The sequence below is a fragment of the Nannospalax galili genome, unplaced genomic scaffold (genome assembly GCF_000622305.1).
Source record: "Nannospalax galili isolate Female #2095 unplaced genomic scaffold, S.galili_v1.0 scaffold114, whole genome shotgun sequence".
Taxonomy (NCBI): Eukaryota; Metazoa; Chordata; class Mammalia; order Rodentia; family Spalacidae; genus Nannospalax; species Nannospalax galili.
Genome location: NW_008336930.1, coordinates 2,735,038 through 2,752,230, shown reverse-complemented (window position 1 = coordinate 2,752,230; position 17,193 = coordinate 2,735,038). Strand labels below are relative to the sequence as shown.

General features: G+C 44.7%; 1 protein-coding gene across 3 annotated transcripts in view; it reads left to right on the top strand.

Annotated features, from left to right (window-relative positions):
- Positions 1–17,193, top strand: part of Gxylt2 (glucoside xylosyltransferase 2) — a 129,279-nt gene that overhangs the window by 90,892 nt on the left and 21,194 nt on the right. For all 3 annotated transcript variants that reach the window (XR_003849296.1, XM_017797757.2, XM_008831588.3), the window contains exons 5-6: positions 2,601–2,724; positions 14,723–14,895. Coding sequence is in view for 2 of the 3 variants with exons in the window: in XM_017797757.2 (XP_017653246.1) it covers positions 2,601–2,724; positions 14,723–14,895 (297 nt within the window). In the remaining variant the exon portion in view is untranslated. The remainder of the gene's footprint in view (positions 1–2,600; positions 2,725–14,722; positions 14,896–17,193) is intronic.

The window sequence follows — 17,193 nt, the reverse complement described above, 5'->3', positions numbered from 1 at the left end:
AGACTTTTAGATAGACCCATTGAATGGGTACTCCACTTGTGTCACCCTGTGTCCCTGTTCAGCATGGAAGAAGCCAGAGCAGTCTGCGTCCCTATTCCCTATTGGCAATTTGGATAACCTCTTCAGAGGATGGCATGATAAGAATAGGAGGTAGGAATTGGGTAGTCAGTTAGGGTAAAAAGCCCCCAAGGAAAAGTAGCCAGTTTCCTGGCTAGAAGTCAAAATGTCCTTGGGCCTCTTAGCAACATACTGTGTTCCAAAAGCCAAAAATGTTGAAAGTATTTGGGAGCTTTTATCTAATCCTTAAAAGATTTTAGGGTTACCTCTTCAGAGGGGAGAATGTTAGAGTAGCCAAAAGCCCCATAAAAATAAATCAAAGAAGAAGAAAAAAAATCATATGTGCTATAAGTATATGTACTATAGTGTGCTTACTTTTTTATTTTTTAATTTATTATTTTTATTTTATGTATATGAATGTTTTTCCTGATTATATGTAAATGCACCTCATTTGTACAATGCCCATAGAGGCCAGAAGAGGGTGATGGATCCCCTGGAACTGGAGTTATAGTAGTTGTAAGCCATCATGTGGGTGTTGGGAATTGAACCCAGGTCCTCTGCAAGAGCAACAAGTGATCTTAACCACTGAGCCATCCCTCTAGCCTCTAATGTGCTGACTTTTATGCCTTAGAAATTTCCAGAAGTATAATGGATCCCTCTGTGAAAATTGGGAATGGGATTTGGAGGAGGAAAGAAGGAAAAATACTTCCACTTTTTATTTTTTATATTAATGTACTGGTTGAATATTTAGTCTGTGGATGTGTTACTTTTAGTTTAAAAAAGTAGTTATTTCAAAATAGGGGATGGTCAGGCATGGTGGCATATACCTTTAATCCTAGCATTTAGGAAACAGAGGTAGGCAGATCTTTGTGAGTTCAAGGCCAGCGTGGTCTATACAGTGAGTTACAGGTCAGCCAACATTGCCTAATGAAACCCTGTCTCAGAAAATCTAGGGGAAAGTCTGATATGGTGGCGCATACCTGCAATTCCAGCATTTGGGAGACAAAGGCAGGAGGGTCACAAGCTAAAGTCCAGTCCAGGATATACTGCAAGATCTTGTCTCAAAATTAGTTTAAATAAATGAATAACACAAGGAAATGGGTTTTCCCCTGGAATGCCTTGATTCTGTGATCTGTATTTTGTTTCTTCACTGATAAGAATTGTACCTAAGATAATTAAAAAATGAAATAAGCCTAAGAAAGAGGTACAATTTCAGGCATGGTTTTCGGGGAGATTGCTCAGTAGATAAAAATGCTTGGCATACAAACCTAATGAGCTGAGTTTGGATCCCCAGAGCCCATGTAAAAGCTGGACACAGTAGCACATGTGTCTGCAACCCCCAGCACTCCCCAACTTGAAGATGAGAGGTGGGGACAGCGTTGTGGGAAGCTCTCGGGTCAGCTGCTGGCAGGAGCAATGGGAGAAACCCTGTCTCAAGTTAGGAGGAAGGCTGAGGACCCAAAGGTGTCATCCAGTCTCCACATGAGTACTGTGACAAGCATGTACCCGTACCCATACATACCAACATGCATAGTCACACATCTCACACACTCCAAAAGAGAAAAGCTAACAGGATAGTCAACCTGGGTAAAGGCACCACCTCCTGATGTAAGCCTGATGACCTGAGTTCGATCCCTGGAGTCTACAGAAAGGTGCAAGGAGAAAACCACCTCACAAAGTTGACCTTTGACCTCCACGTGTGCCCTGCTCACATACACATCATACACATACATGCACACACACATATATACAATATTTATTTATTTAGTTAGTTAGTTAGTCAGTCAGTCAGTCAGTCAGTTAGTTAGTTAGTTAGTTAGTATTTTGAGACAAAGTCCCACTATGTAGCCCTATATGGCCTGGAGTTCACTGTGTAGTCTAGGCTGGCCTTGAACTCACAGAGAACCACCTGCCTCTGTCTCCCAAGTGCTGGGATTAAAGGCATGCTCCACCACACTTAGCTAATATGTAATTAAAAAAAAAAAAAAAGCTGGGCATGGTGGTGCAGGCCTTTAGTCCCAGGACTCGAGAGGCAGAGGCAGGTGGATCTCTGTAAGTTCAAGTCCAGCCTGGTCTACATAGTTCCAGGACGGCTGGGGCTACAGAGAGACCCTGTCTGAAAATGACGGCAGAGGCAGGCAGATCTCTGTGAGTTCAAGGCCAGTCTGGTCTATGTAGTGAGTTCTAGGCCAGCTGAGGCTACATGGAGCCTCTGTCTCAAAAAGAAAGAAAAGGGAGGGAGGGAGGAAGGGAGGAAAGGAAGGAAGGAAGGAAGGAAGAAAGAAAGAAAGAAAGAAAGAAAGAAAGAAAGAAAGAAAGAAAGAAAGAAGAAAGCCATAGGCCCACTTCTAGTTCCTGGTCCACCCACACCTATAAGCATATGCTGGAAACCTCTACCCATAGCCCCCACTTTCCTTTTTGACCAAGGATAGCCAAGGCAGTAGCATCTACTTCATCCAGGGAACAAAGGGCACAGCCCTGTTTTCTCATTGTCAAAGTAAACTTGCTTTGCCTCAGTTACCTCATGGTTTTCTCTCTTCCAGAACAGCCTGATTCCGACAGGCCTGGCTTGGGAGGACATGCTGGTCCCTCTGTACCAGAAGTATAAGAACGCCATCACATGGGGAGACCAGGATCTATTGAATATTATTTTTTATTTCAACCCAGGTAGGTGCTCTTTTGAGAATGCCATTGTGTAGGAGTACACCCACCTCATTCCATAGGGAACATTCCGGGCCTGGGCTGCTATTGATGGTGCCTGAATGGTGCACAGAGAGCCTTGTGTTCCCCTGGCCCACCCTTTCATCTCCCCTTGGGGTATCTGCGGAGGCGGGTCCTCAGCCACTGACACAAAAGGCCAAATGTTGAAGCCTCCAACACTGCACTACAGTTTCAGGGAATATCACTTCACTCAGGCCCCCACCATTCTTCCTAGAAGTGCAATGAAAGTGATGTGGGACACAAAACTAAATGAAAATAACATGATCTGAGCTCAAGACCCTCATGGCAGAATAGCTGCTAGATTAACAGGAGCTAGTTCCCTGAGTCATAGAGTGGTCAGAGAGCCTCTAGAATTCAGATCCCCAAGGTTTTGTCATATCTAGAGCAGAATAAAGTTTCATATATTGTTAACTTGGTGGCATAGTAGGGTGGGGAGAGATGAAAATCTGTGCCCTACATTTTCATATTAATATCTAAAGCTAATAAAGTCCCCCCCCTTTACTCTAACCTTTTTCAATTTCATTAAAATAAAAACCATGATTTTCATTGAGAAAGTTTTTTTTTTTGTTTGTTTGTTTGTTTGGTCTTTTTGAGACAGGGTCTCCCTGTAGCCCCAGCTGCTTTGGGACTCAGTATGTAGACCAGGCTGGCCTTGAACTCACAGAAATCTGCCTGCCTCTGCCTCCTATGTGCTGTGATTAAAGGTGTGCACCACCACACCTGGCCTTGAGAAAAATCTTTAGGGGAAAAAATAATCTTTATCCCACTCTGTCAGGCCTTTGTCTTTTAAAAAAATATTTTTGATTATTTTTTATCTTTTTATCTGTGTGAGTGTGTGGCCCAAATTCTCTCTGGGTCTCCTGTTTACGATCAGACAAGCCATATAATATATTTTATGTGAATTTATTAACTTACAAAGGAATTGAGTACCCAGTGCCTAGCCCCATGCCAAGGCCACTCAGAGCCCGCCTTATCAGACTGTGCCACACCCATAGCCCTGCATTCCCTCACTCCTCCAGGGCCAGTGATCTTGCCCCAGGTCCACAGGGAGTCATTCCAGTCTGTCTTTGAGTTGCTGCCCCTGCTGCGAGTTTCCTACACCATCATGCTCTACCTGCAGCTCCTGGTTTCCATCCTAAGATGGCTCCTAGCTCTCCTTCCTACTTCCTGCTCATATCAGGCCCCGCCCATTGGAGGAACCAGTCAATCGGGAGACGAAGTGTATTATCTGCATGTATAAAGGCATCTGTGTCATGCAATGCCTGTGGAAGTCAGAAGAGTGCATCAGATGCTCTGGAACTGGAGTTAGGGACGGTTGTTAGCTGTCATGTGGGTGTTAGGAATCAAACCTGGGTCCTCTGCAAGAGCACCCAGTGCTCTTAACTACTGAGCCATTTCTCCAGCCCTAGACCTTTGTCTTTTAAAATACTGAAGTAGAGACACCTACCTGTTGATGAAGAGGTTTGCCTGTGGTACGTGCCTCCCTTGAAGCACCTAGTGTGTACTTTGAAAAAATTCTTCATGGGCCCTGATTCTGTATGTCTTTCAATCACAACGACTCAAATCCTAGGAAACAAAACAAGCAGGTTGATATGGGTCTGGGGGAGAAGAGACTTTAAATACTAATTCTATAGGTAGAGTGTCATAGTTTGTTTCTCCATTACTGTGACAAAACACTCTGACCACTACCAACTTGGGGGTAGGGGGAAAGGGTTTATTTGGCTTGCATCTCCCAGGTCACAGTTCATCAGGGAGCCCAAGGTAGGAACTCAGGGAAGGAACCTGGAGGCAGGACTTGGAGCACAGGCCATGGAGGAACGCTGCTTACTGGCTTGCTCCCCTGGCCCTTGCTCAGCCTGCTTTCTTATGCAACACAGGCCCACCTGCCCAGGGGTGGCACCACCCACAGTGTGCTGGGCCCTCCCACATCACTCAACAATCAAGAAGATGCCCCATGGACATGGCCACAGGCCAGTCCAGTGAAGGCTATTCCCCAATTGAGGCTCCCTCAACTCAAGTGTGCCAAGTTGACACTAAAGCTATCCAGCACATAGAGACAGTTTGAGCTCTTTACCTGTGACTCAATTTTGATCCATTCTCAGTATGGATTCTGTTCCTCTTCTAAGGCAGATGCCATCTTTTCCTAAGTGAAGGCACATTAGGATTTTTGGCTAAAAAATAAAAATAGAACTCACCAGGCATGATGGCAGATGCCTTTAATCCCAGCACTGGGGAGACAGAGGCAGGTGGATCTCTGTGAGTTCAAGGCTAGTCTGGTCTACATAGTGAGTTCCAGGCCAGCTGGGGCTACAAAGAGACCCCGCTCAAAAAAAAAAAAAAAAAAAAAAAAAAAAGGAAAAATAGAACTCCCAGATTTAGTCTAAGCACAAAGGGTGATTAAATAAGCAAACAGTGTCTAGTGAAAACATGGGGCAGGAATGCAGGCAGGCTTAGCCGAGCACCTGCAGCAGGAGGGAACCAACAGGGAACACAAGTGACATGCCCTCCCTCCACTAGTGCTGTTCATGCTTCTCTCTGGAGATTGCCACTCTGCTCCTCAGGCCTCAAAGCAAAGTACTGAAATTTTGTGCTGCAGATCCAGGCACCCAGAAAGACTAACTTCATCCCAGTTCCACATCCCCAGAAGAGTAGTCACAGGATTCTGGCAGCAATCAGCCAGGCCAGAAGCACGGAGTTACGAATACCAACTGACATTTATTAGTGCTTTAGCTCTCTTGGTAGTATGACCAAACATCTGACAGAAACAACCTAAGGGAAGAAAGATTTAGCTTATGGGTTGAGAGGTTTCTGTCCATCATGATATGGACGGCCTGGTGCAACTACTCACGTCTTGTTCTCAAGAGAATGTACCACAGGCAACTCATCTCATGGCCACCAGGGAGGGATGGAGGGAGAGAGAGAGAGAGAGAACTTCCCAACCAGGTACTCTTCAAAGGCACACCCCCAATGACCTACTTCTCCAGCCTGGCCCCACCTCCTAATGTTTCCAGAACCTCACCAGCTGGAGAGTAAGTATTCAACACATGAGCCGATGGGGACATTTTATATTCAAACTGTATCATCTAGTTACCAAGTGGCGGGTACTGTTCTAAATCATATTTTATCTTCATAATGATTTTGGGACTCTGGTTACCATTTTACAGAGGAAAACAACAAGGGAATGAGAGTTATTGATCCCCAGCAGAGCTAATGGGTGTCAGCACTGGGTTGTACATTCAGGATATACATATCAACTCTAGCCTGAATAGGGTAATGGGAAACTTCTGAGACGGCAGGTGTCCTGTCATGGGCCTTTTGACTTTGTTATTTTTTTTCCTTTAAATATGGCATTTGGGGGGCTGGAATGATAACTCAGGAGTTAAGAGTGTGTATTGCTCTTGCAGAGGATCTGAGCTTAGTTCCCAGTATCCATGACAGATGTAATTCTATCTCCAAGGGACATCTCTGTCCTCAAAGGCACCTTCACGCATGTGTATTGTACACACACAGACACATAATATTAAAAGTAAAATAAATCTTTAAAAAATATGGTATTTTCACATGGCATAATGGCACATTCATTGATTCCAGCACTGGGGAGGCAGAGGCAGGTAGATCTCTGTGAGTTTGAGGCCAGGCTGGACTACATGGAAAGTTCTAGGCCAGTCAGGGTCACACACTGAGAACCTGCCTGCACACACACACACACACACACACACACACACACACACACAGGTGCGGCATTCTCCTCTCTGTCATGTGTCTAGAACTGACACCAGCATCTCTGTCTATATTCCCAAGCTGAGCCATTCAAAAGATTCACACAGTTGCCTCCAGGCAGATTCCCTTAGCCTCTTGCAGATCGTTTGAGGACAGGCTCGATGAGTAAGTAATACCAGAAGCAGCTTTGCAGCTAGACTTGCCTTTGCTTGGGGCTGAACCCAGCTGGGTTTACTAGCCTGAGCCTCTTCTGCTCAGGCCCACTGAGCCAAGGAGCTGATTACATAATTAGGAAGTTGTCCTCCATTCTGGTCCTGAGCAGAGCCCAGGCAGTAACTGAGATCATGGGTTTGAGGTCAGTGTCAAGTGAACTCATTCACTGTTCTCTGTGTGGCTGTGTTTGATCCTATTTCACACCTTACCTGGGCCCTTTATTAAACATGAGACAGCTATCCCATTATAAATTTTGTATTTGTTTATGTTGTTCGTGCACACTTTCTACAATGTAGAACCATGTATATTTTTGAAAAGCTATATTACCTTTAGCCTTGTAAAGAAGAGGGTGACAATGTAGGCAGCGACCAGGAGATAAACATATTTATTATGGCTTCTTTGGTTGCTATGGATGAGGCAATGCAGGTAAAACCTGCAGTAGACGGCTGTAATGTTATTATGATTGGAGTCTGCTATAGCCAGTAACCTACTTTCTAAAATGTGTTTAAAAGTCATTAACTACAAAATGTTGTAAATCTCCTGCTATAATTAGATCATAAATGCCTGTGAATATGGAATTACCTGGCTTAGTAACAAACTGACTCAAGAGGAGGTGGCTAAAGCCCGCGGGGGCTGTGGAGGCATCTCATCCCACAGGACATTTTCTGGCATGTGAACCAATGTGGCTTCTCCCAGGATGGAAGGTTTAGCTCACATCGTGTGGGGAGGGGGTACAGAAGTCAAATTCAGGTGTTTTCCTTAGTCACTTACCACCTTATTTTTTGAGACAGGGTCTCTTACCAAACCTTGAGCTCACCAATTTGGCTGGTCTTTTTACCCAGCAAACCCCAGGGATCCTCCTGTCTCTACTTCCCCACCCTGGGAGGTGCATGCTGCCACACCTAACTTTTTTTTTTTTTGGTGTTTTTGAGACAGGGTCTCCCTGTAGCCCCAGCTGTTCTGGAACTCACTATGTAGACCAGGCTGGTCTTGAACTCACAAAGATCCACCTGCCTCACACCTAACTTTACATGGGTTCTGGGGGATTGAACTCAGGTCCTCATGCTTGGAAGGCAAAAACTTTTATCAAATGAGCCATCTCCCTAGCCCCTAAGTTTATATCTTGACGATGAGTTTGAGTCATGGGCAGAGTTCAGTAGAAAGAGTAAACCCAAAGGCCAAGGGAACTGTCTGCAAAGATGTGTTTGGATGAATGAGTTTTAGGTCTCAGGGTTTAAAACTCCACTTGGGCTAACTACATGGGCTAGGTGAGGCCAGGTTTCCTGAGAGCTGGTTTTGAGACACATTAAGGACCATGATGGTTTCTTTAGCCCTCAGACACCACCTGGGCTCTGGCATCTTCATCTCTCTCTATGCTTACCAGATCCCAGTCTCTTGGACAATGTTCTCTGACTGCCAGGACCCAGCCTGATTGCCAGTCAGTACAGCCATATGAGTCCACAGCCAATAAAGATGGCTATCTTGGATTTCCTAATTCAAGTACTAGAGAAATAGAGACTGACCCAACTGTCTCTCAAACATCACCACTTGGGCCTGTTGCTGCTTTAGGGGTAAATTTTCAGAAAATATGACAAAGTGAAGCAAGACAAAAATAGATGATAAGGCAGAAGATAAGAGCAGAAGCTGTGGCGTTCTCTAAGGGGAGAGATAAGAGCCAGACTGCATATGGAATATGTGTAAGTAGCCCAGGAGCTACATGTAATACTAGGGAGTCAGGAGGAGTTTCTGGGGGCCACAGGCAGCAGTCATAGTCACAGGGGACAAGGCTTTCCAGTGGCTTATTAGAGGTCCTTATTCTCATCCTTCCAGGACCTCCAGAGCCCTGGTCTTGGGTGTGCAACCACACTGATGGCACATCACAGTGGAAGCATTCAGCCTCAGACAGTGGTGAACACTATTCTGTGAGGGTGACTGGCCCAGTTACTTACATTTGGGCAATTCTGGACAGTGGTGGCAAGTCACAATTGGCAGAGTCTGGGAAGATCATGAGCCCTGATTTACATAAGAGAGAAGAGAATAGTGTAGAGTCTGTGTGGGAAAGGCAGGGATAGTAAAGGATATGTGTGGGAAAGGCAGGGATAGTGTGGGGTCTGTATGGGAAAGGCAGGGTTTATGGAAAGGGTTGTGTGTGTGTGTGTGTGTGTGTGTGTGTGTGTGTGTGTTCTTTGTTTATTCAGTGTAAGACCAAGGATCTTAAATGAGTGGTCTTTGGAAATGTTGACTGATTGAATGAATGAAATTAAGGAAATGGAAAGGAAATGGAAGAGAAATAGACCACTGCAAAGAAAACGGGAGGGAAGTAGAGAGAAAGAAGTATACAGCAAGAGAAAAGGCAGAGACAGTTACAGTATAGGAAGGCATAAGGTTTTCATGCATTCATCAGAGGGGAGGGGGAGAAGAGAGGAGAGAGAATGACATCTCCCTTATAGGACCAGCTATTAAGTCACCATCCTCCTACCTCTGCCTCTAGAGTGCTGGGTTTATGGGTGTACACCACTATACCAGCCAGAAACAATTAATAGTGCAAAAGCCTCCATTCTGTTGGGAGAGGGCAGCAAGCATATGACAAGCCTATCTTTTCATGAAGTTCAAATGATCAAGTGCAAACCATACCATAATCTTCAGCACCCACTGAGTGTGACATCATCTGGACTGTATAGAGCAACCAACTTCCATGTACTTTGCAAGCCAGTGGGAGGCCCTGGCACTACGTGTGGACACTTGAAGGTATCATTGAGGGATGCCATTCATAGAGAATCAGTTAATGAGCTTCTTTTTATAAGATTGAGAGAAAAATGTGAAGAGAAGGGCTTCAAGATCTCACTATATAGCTTAGGCTAACCTCAAACTCACAATCTTTCTGCCTCCACCCCCTAAATGTTGGGATTACAGGTATGTGCCACCACACCCAGCCAAAAAATATTTTTAAGTAAGTTTCCATGGGTTGAAGTTTTGAGGATTTGGGATTTTTAGAACAACTTGCTGTGTTATTTCCTCTGCAATGAGTAAGACAACCTGAATATTTTCCTGTGCTGTCTTTTGTAATGTCAGACTCTGAAAGCCCTGATAATCATGTTTAAAGTAGATCCATTTCAGAACATATTATTGATCCCATGCCAAATAGCTGCCATTCATCCACTCTAGTAGTTATTAGCTGGTCTACACAGATTTCTGAATTCAGCTGATGCTTGGTTAGCCCCTCTGCTCCTCCTCCTTTTCATAAAATGGGCTGTTCGAATAGTAACCCCATGCAAAGTTAACCTGCGAATAAACAGACACATCTGATCTTATGGGGGTAGGGGGAGTATTTGTGTGGGTGCATGTGTGTGGTGCACATGGATGTATGGGTTCACGTGCACATGTGTGCACATATGTGTAGAGGTGCAATGACAACAGTAAGAGTAGTTTCTCAGGCACTCTTCACCTTGTTTTTTGAAACAGGATCTCTCATTGGCCTGGAACTCACCCAGTTGGCTAGGCTGGCTGTCCAGTGAACCCCATGGATCTGCCTGTCTCTGCCTCCTTGTTGAGATTACAAGCAGGGGCTATCACAGTTGACTATTTTACACATGTTCTGGAAATTGAACTCAGGTCCTCCTGCTTGCATATCAAGCACTTTGCCAGACGACCTCTCCTCCTAGACTCACATCTATTGTTTTTATCTGCCCACTGTTAATTGTCCTCTCTTTCAGTAACAGCACCCCATTTCTGGAACACAATTAGTCTTTCCCCAATTGCATGCTGCCCTAGAGCCCTACCCTACTGTGATTCCCTGCTAAACCCATCAGGCTGTCCTGTCTTCTTAAGCCTGTGAACCCAAGAACAGAATCTATGGCAGCAAGGTTGAAAAGCTGCCATTTATTAGTCCCCGCCCCAGAGCCTGAGAGCTGCCCCACTTCTGGCCCAAGTTGAGCCTCACCTCAGATATTATGAGCTTGTTAGTTGCCTACAACCCAGCATAGATTTCTGTGTCTTGAATCTGTCAGTCCAAAGTGATATATTTATGACAACTTTCCCCATCACCCTTTCCCTTTGAAGAGATCTCCTTCTCTTTAACACGATTGGGTTGTTTTCTTTCTAGAGTGTTCTTCCAAGCCTCTGTTCCTGGCAGTTTCATCCTGACTAAAGCCTGAATTCAAAGAATCTTTGCTGAGACATCTCATCTCACCTTTTAGACATGAACTCCCTGTGAACCCCGATAAAACATGCATACTCAGCCACACTGTGCCCTGACTCCCAGGGAGCAAAAGCAATCCCTTGTCACCCCTGGGCACCACTGTCCTGCATTACCATGGGGAATGAATCCTTGCTGTGATTATATACACAATCTACTTTGCATTTCTCATGCCAGGAAATTCTGTGAAGATGTGAACTGAATTTCTTCTGGAGTTCCATTTTATATCTGAGATTTGACAGCTGGGGTACTTAGCTGGTCTTTAGGAGTAGTGTAAAGCCCTGAACTTGTAAGCAAATGTTTTTTTTCTATCTTTGTCTCCAGTTGGAGTTTTCTATCGTCAGGGTCTAAAGCTTTCATTGGGTTCTCAGAGAGATCTGTGACCCACCAAAAGGATAAGAGTAGCTGGTTCCCTGCAGGTCTAGAAACTGTTGGTGTGAACAATGGTCACAGATATTCTGTGTGCTGGAACGTATCCCAAGTTGTGGTTTGAACATAAATGGCTCCTAGGCCCATGAGTCTGAATGGTTGACCCTAGCTGGTAGTGCTATTTCAGAAGGTTGTGGAGCCTTCAAAAGTTGGAACCTCACTAGAAGAAGCAAATCACTAGGGGTAGGACTTGAGGTTTTATAGCTGGGCCCCCCTTTTTTTTTAATTAAAAAAAATTTTTTTTTTCCTTCCGGGCACATACCTTTAACCCAGCCCTTAGGAGGCAGAGGCAGGCAGAGCAGGCAGATCTCTGTGGATTAAGGCCAGCCTGGTCTATATAGTGAGCTCCAGGCCATCTGGGCCTACAGAGAGACCTTGTCTCACAAAAGATTTTTAACTTTTATTTTATAGGTATGAGTATTTTGCCTACATGTATGTAAGTGTACCACATGCATGCAGTGCCTGTGATAGCCAGAAGAGGGCATCAGATCCCCTGGAACTGGAGTTACAAATGGTTGTTAGCCATCATGTGAGTGCTGGGAATTGAACCCAGGTCCTCTGCAAGAGCAACTAATGCTCTTCACTGCTGAGGCATCTCTGCAGCCTTGGCCTTACTTCTTGTCTGCTCTGTAAATCTTGACTGAGGATACAATGTGACCCACAACCTCACACTTCAGTTGCTATACCTTCTCCACCATGATGGTCTGTACCCCCTCAAACTGTAAATCAATCAAAAGAAACGTAAACTCTTCCTCTCTTAAATTGCTCCCTTAAGTTGTGTTTGGTTACAGCAAAAAGTTACTACTACAGTCAGGTTTGTTCAGCTTAAGTCACCTGGTTTTATCTCCCTAGTAATCAAACACGCAGTTCTTGTTCTAATAATAACTATAGTGATAGTGACTTTTTTAGCTTATATTCACTGTGTGCTTTCTATATGCCAGGCCCTAATCCAAGCATGTATGTACATGAGTTCATTTAATATCCCTCTAGGTTCTATGAATGGATGGTGTTTGTTATTCTCCCATTTAACAGATACTGAAACAGAGGCACAGAAGTTATATCATTTTTTAAAATTGATTCACCCAATGGCAAAGTTCTATGTTCAGACACAGCATGTTGACCCCAGAGTTTACTGTTAGGTCACAGATGACCTATGGTAAACTGGGATCCAAACCAAGATAATTTGCCTTTTCTTTACTGCTTCTCAGCTGAAGTCAGATTGTTTTAATAACTCATTTAGGTGATAGAACCAGATAGGAGGGACTAGTGGGCAAGTGGAACGTACATCTATTTGATCCCAAGGGTTATGTCATTTCTATTTTGTGTTCTGTCTCAGAGTGCCTTTTACTGGGCTCAGTCCTCTATGGAAGACGGGAAGAGAGAACAGATTTGATTCTCTAGTGGGGCTCCTACAGTACTTGGGAAAAGACAAAACTCTCATCATCAGTCACAAACTCTATGGAGCTGAGGGCTGGCGTTTACAATGATCTGCTTTCTCCATGCTTCCCACAGTAGATGCTCAGTAAATATCAGTAAATTCAATCAGTCAGCATGTTCACGGAAGCTGAGATGGGGTCTAGGATAATCATTTAGGCAAGAAATTTAGCAGGTGCAACATAAATGCCCAGATGGGTATCAGATACAGGATGTGCCACTGAGTTACCAAAGGAAGAAGCTGTCCATTCCAGGAATAATTCAAAAGCATGTTTAGACATTTTCATCCCTTTGATCCTCACATGTACCTGCTGTGCTATACAGTGCAGAGCAGCTGGGTTCAAATCTAGGTAATGTAACCCAAGAGTGGCACTGCTCTGTCCTACCTATGGTTATGTATGTGTGAACATGGAGAGAAATGTCAGGGAAACATCATGGTGAAATGGAGATCTCAGTCTGCAGAGAGGATGTGTGATGCCTTCACTCTTAGCTCTTCATCCTGAAGTTATGAGTAAGCTCTAAGAAGCGGTCCTCCCCAAGAGAGAGGAGGTTGCCATGCAGAGAACAAGGCCATACCAAAACATGTCTGCAGTGGTAGTAACTGATTTGCTGTAACCTTTGGGGTTGTCTCATGGGCCTTTCTCATGATGGGTGACACATGTCTGAAGAGAACTACAATCTGTATCCCTCTGGCCGCCGCAGACCTCAAAGACATCAAGCTGAGGAGCCAGGAAGCAAGAGGATCATGAACTCTTTGCTGACTGTATAATTCTAGTCACTTTGGGAAAATCTTCTGAGTCCAATAGAATTAGGGAGGAGTTGCTCAAAATCAGCACTATTGCTACTAGGGGACCATCCTGTTCAGTGAGGATGTGGAAAACATCCCTGTCTCCTGCAGAATGTTTAGAGCATCCACTAAATGCCAGTAGCAGGCTCTCCACTGTATAAAGGCCAACAATGCCACCTCCAATACTACCAAATCACCCCAGAGGCATGGGAGAGGGGAACAGAATCTCCCTAGATTAAGAGCCACCTGTTCCAAGATGCAGACACCACACATGCACCTGTGTACACACATAGCATAGTGCATATGGTCACTGACACAGAGGACTTTGTCATGTTCTTTTTGAGTGATTGCTTTTTACTTTGGATGTATTTTCCTATTTGCTATTGTAAGTACTTTGTGTTTTGATTTTGGTTTGTTTGTAATCTGAAGAGGACTCTCTAATCTTGACTCCTATTTTGTGGGTCTGTCCACTTCACAAAGCCTCTCCAAATAAATGATTCTAGTTGCTGACACTCCTGGGCATCTCTGAGTGTTTACACTCTGCTAGGCATTTGCTGTGTATTTGAATTTTTTTCTTGTGGTTTTAAGGATTGAACATAGGACTTCATGCTAGGCAAGTGCTCATACCCAGTCCTGTATACTTTAAATTTTTAATCATCAAAATCATAGGGAGGTCCTGTTAATTCCATTTTACAGAAGGAGACTGAAGTAGGGGAAGTAAAAGGACTGAGCCTAGATGTCTAAGCTGGGGCTCAGACCCAGGCTCTGTGATGCCCTGGTTTGGCTTCTTGTTTTAGACGCTGTATGTACTGCCTTCCTTTCTTGGGTGCCCCCTCAATCATTCATCTTGGACTTTTGACAAGTGTAGGAAATTTTGCCTGTGAATTTCAACTACACTCCTAAGCATTGAAATCCTGTGGTTTATAAATATTAAGATTAAGAAGCCAGGTGTGGTAGCATACTCCTTCAGTTCCAGCACTCAGGAGGCAGAGATAGGTGGATATCTGTGAGATGGAGATCAGCCTGGTCTACATATCAAAAGGCTGGCTGGGGCTACAGGGAGACCCTGTCTCAAAAAGACCAAAAAAAAAAAAAAAAAATTTAGCGCCAGACTGGTGAGAGCTGGCACTGACTATGTCTGTGTCTCTTCCTCTTGTCATCACCAGAGTGTCTCTACCTGGTCCCTTGCCAGTGGAACTACCGCCCAGATCACTGCATGTATGGGAGTAACTGCAAAGAGGCTGAGCGTGAAGGTGTGTCTGTTCTTCATGGCAACCGTGGCGTCTACCATGACGATAAGCAGCCGACTTTCCGAGCACTCTATGAAGCAATTCGGGATGTAAGTGTGCTGTTTACATTCCATTCAGCAGACCCGTGTTTACCAGCATGAAGCCATTCAGGCACTGTGGTCTCCAGGCCCTTTGAAGGCCAGCTATCCCCAGAGAGAATGCCTGTGCCATTTGCTCTCCTACAGGGTAACGGCTTAGAATAAAGGAAATTCAACAAAAATAAGATGATTTTATTGAGTTCATGCTAAATGTGTTGCCTGGTTACCACTCTAAGCTCTTGGTAATCAGGTGTCAAGCTGGTCAGTTATAAGGAGCCATGCTGAAAGCAACTGCAAGCCTTTATCTTCTCTCTCTCTCTCTCTTTCTCTCTCTCTCTTTCTCTCTCTCTCTCTCTCTCTCTCTCTCCATGTTCATATCTGTGTGCACCTGTATATGTGGCTTAAGTGTACATATGGAAGCCAGCGGTTGACATTGAGTGTCTTCCTCAATTATGTTCCACCATTTTTTGAGACCTGACCTGGAGCTCACTGATTTGGCTAGACAAGCTGGTCAGCAAGCACCAGAGATCTACCTCCTGGTACTGGGATTACAGGGGCACACCAACACACCCAGCTTTTACATGGGTGCTGGGGATCGAACTCAAGTCCTCATGCTTACATAGCAAGCACTTTGCCAACTGAGCCATATCCACAACCCATTAAGCCTTTATTGACTTAACTGTAACAGGGTGATCAAGAGGCATGTCATTCTGTCCACTGACGGGCATGGGTATGAGTCTTGTTCATGCAACACAGATAGTAAGAATCATCTTAAAACCAAGGGGTGTGATGCTGAAAAGCCTCCTGCATCTTATAGACCATAGGCCAGGAGTGGGGACTAGAAAACAGTAGGAGCAGAGAGCTTTTGCTCAAGAGGAAGAAAGTGCTTCAGTCAAGGTATTCCAATAAGGAGGCTTCCAAAGGTGGGCGTCCCACTGGGGATACATATCTATATATGGGCATAGCTGCCCAGGGAAAAAGACTGAGTCCTTGCCCATGGCTTCTTCTGAAAAATCTGACCCTTCCAGGAAAGCCCTATGGCTACCTGTGGTTGGTCTGAAACATGACATACGGTAGAGCTCCCTGACCCTTCGTTTCAGTCACCATGAATGACCATGGTTCAAATATATTTGTCCTAGTTTGTTCTTCACTGCTGTGACAAAACACTCTGACCACTACCAACTTGGGGAGGAAAGGGTTTATTCAGCTTACAACTCCCAGGTCGCAGTTTATCAGGGAGCCCAAGGTAGGAACTCAGAGCAGGAACCTGGAAGCAGGAGCTGGAGCACAGGCCATGTAGGAACACTGCTTACTGGCTTGCTCTCCTGACCCCTGCTCAGCCTGCTTTCTTATGCTACATAGGCCCACCTGCCCAGGGGTGGCACCACCCACAGTGGGCTGGGCCCTCCCACATCACTCATCAAGAAGATGCTCCTCAGACATGGCCACAGGTCAGTCCAATAGAGGCAATACCCCAACTGAGGCTCCCTCAACCCAGGTGTGTCAAGTTGACACTAAAGCTATCCAGCACAATATTACACAGACCATTCCAGAAATAAATCCTTCATAACTTGTAAACTGGGTGCTACTCTGAGTAACATGACGGAATTTCATGTCATCCTGCTCTGTACTGCCTGGAAAGGGAAGCCTCTTTGCCCATGTATCCAAGCTGTATATGTTATCCTCTTGCTAGTCTTCTAGATGCCACAGGGTATCCAGTCTGTAGAGCTCAGCACTCATCACAGTTTTAGGCCTCCACCAGGAGTCTGTAGATAAGGAGCATCTGTGTACAGTGTTGGCACTCCGTGAATGGAACCCCTTACAGCTTGAGCCCACTCTTGCTTCCTTGAAGAGGTGGGCCAGTGCGACGGACCAGCCCAGACCAGAGCACTCAGTCCGATGGGAACAGGGAATCGGAGAGTGGGCAAGGATTTGGCGAGTGACAAACAGACACAACACAAGAGATGGTTGATGATCTGAATGTAATTTTTTAAAGTGGAGCATCAGATTTTATACAAGTTACAGAACAAGATTGTGCAAGCATCAGGTTGATTTCATGGTTAATCATTTTCTTAGAAATACAATTCAAAATCAAAGCAATACAGTACAGTGTACAGTGTTCTTATCTAATTAATCAGGTGCTTAGACTATTTGTCCTTTTCCCTTAGTGGTTTGGCAACATCAGCTACTTATAAATTTCATGGTTGGTAATTTTATGTTTCCGTTTTCTCAATATTATTTTGCTTCTGAGGTTTTGGTGGCCGAGGCCAATGACTAGGTCAGTGAAGTTATAATAACTCCATATAACTT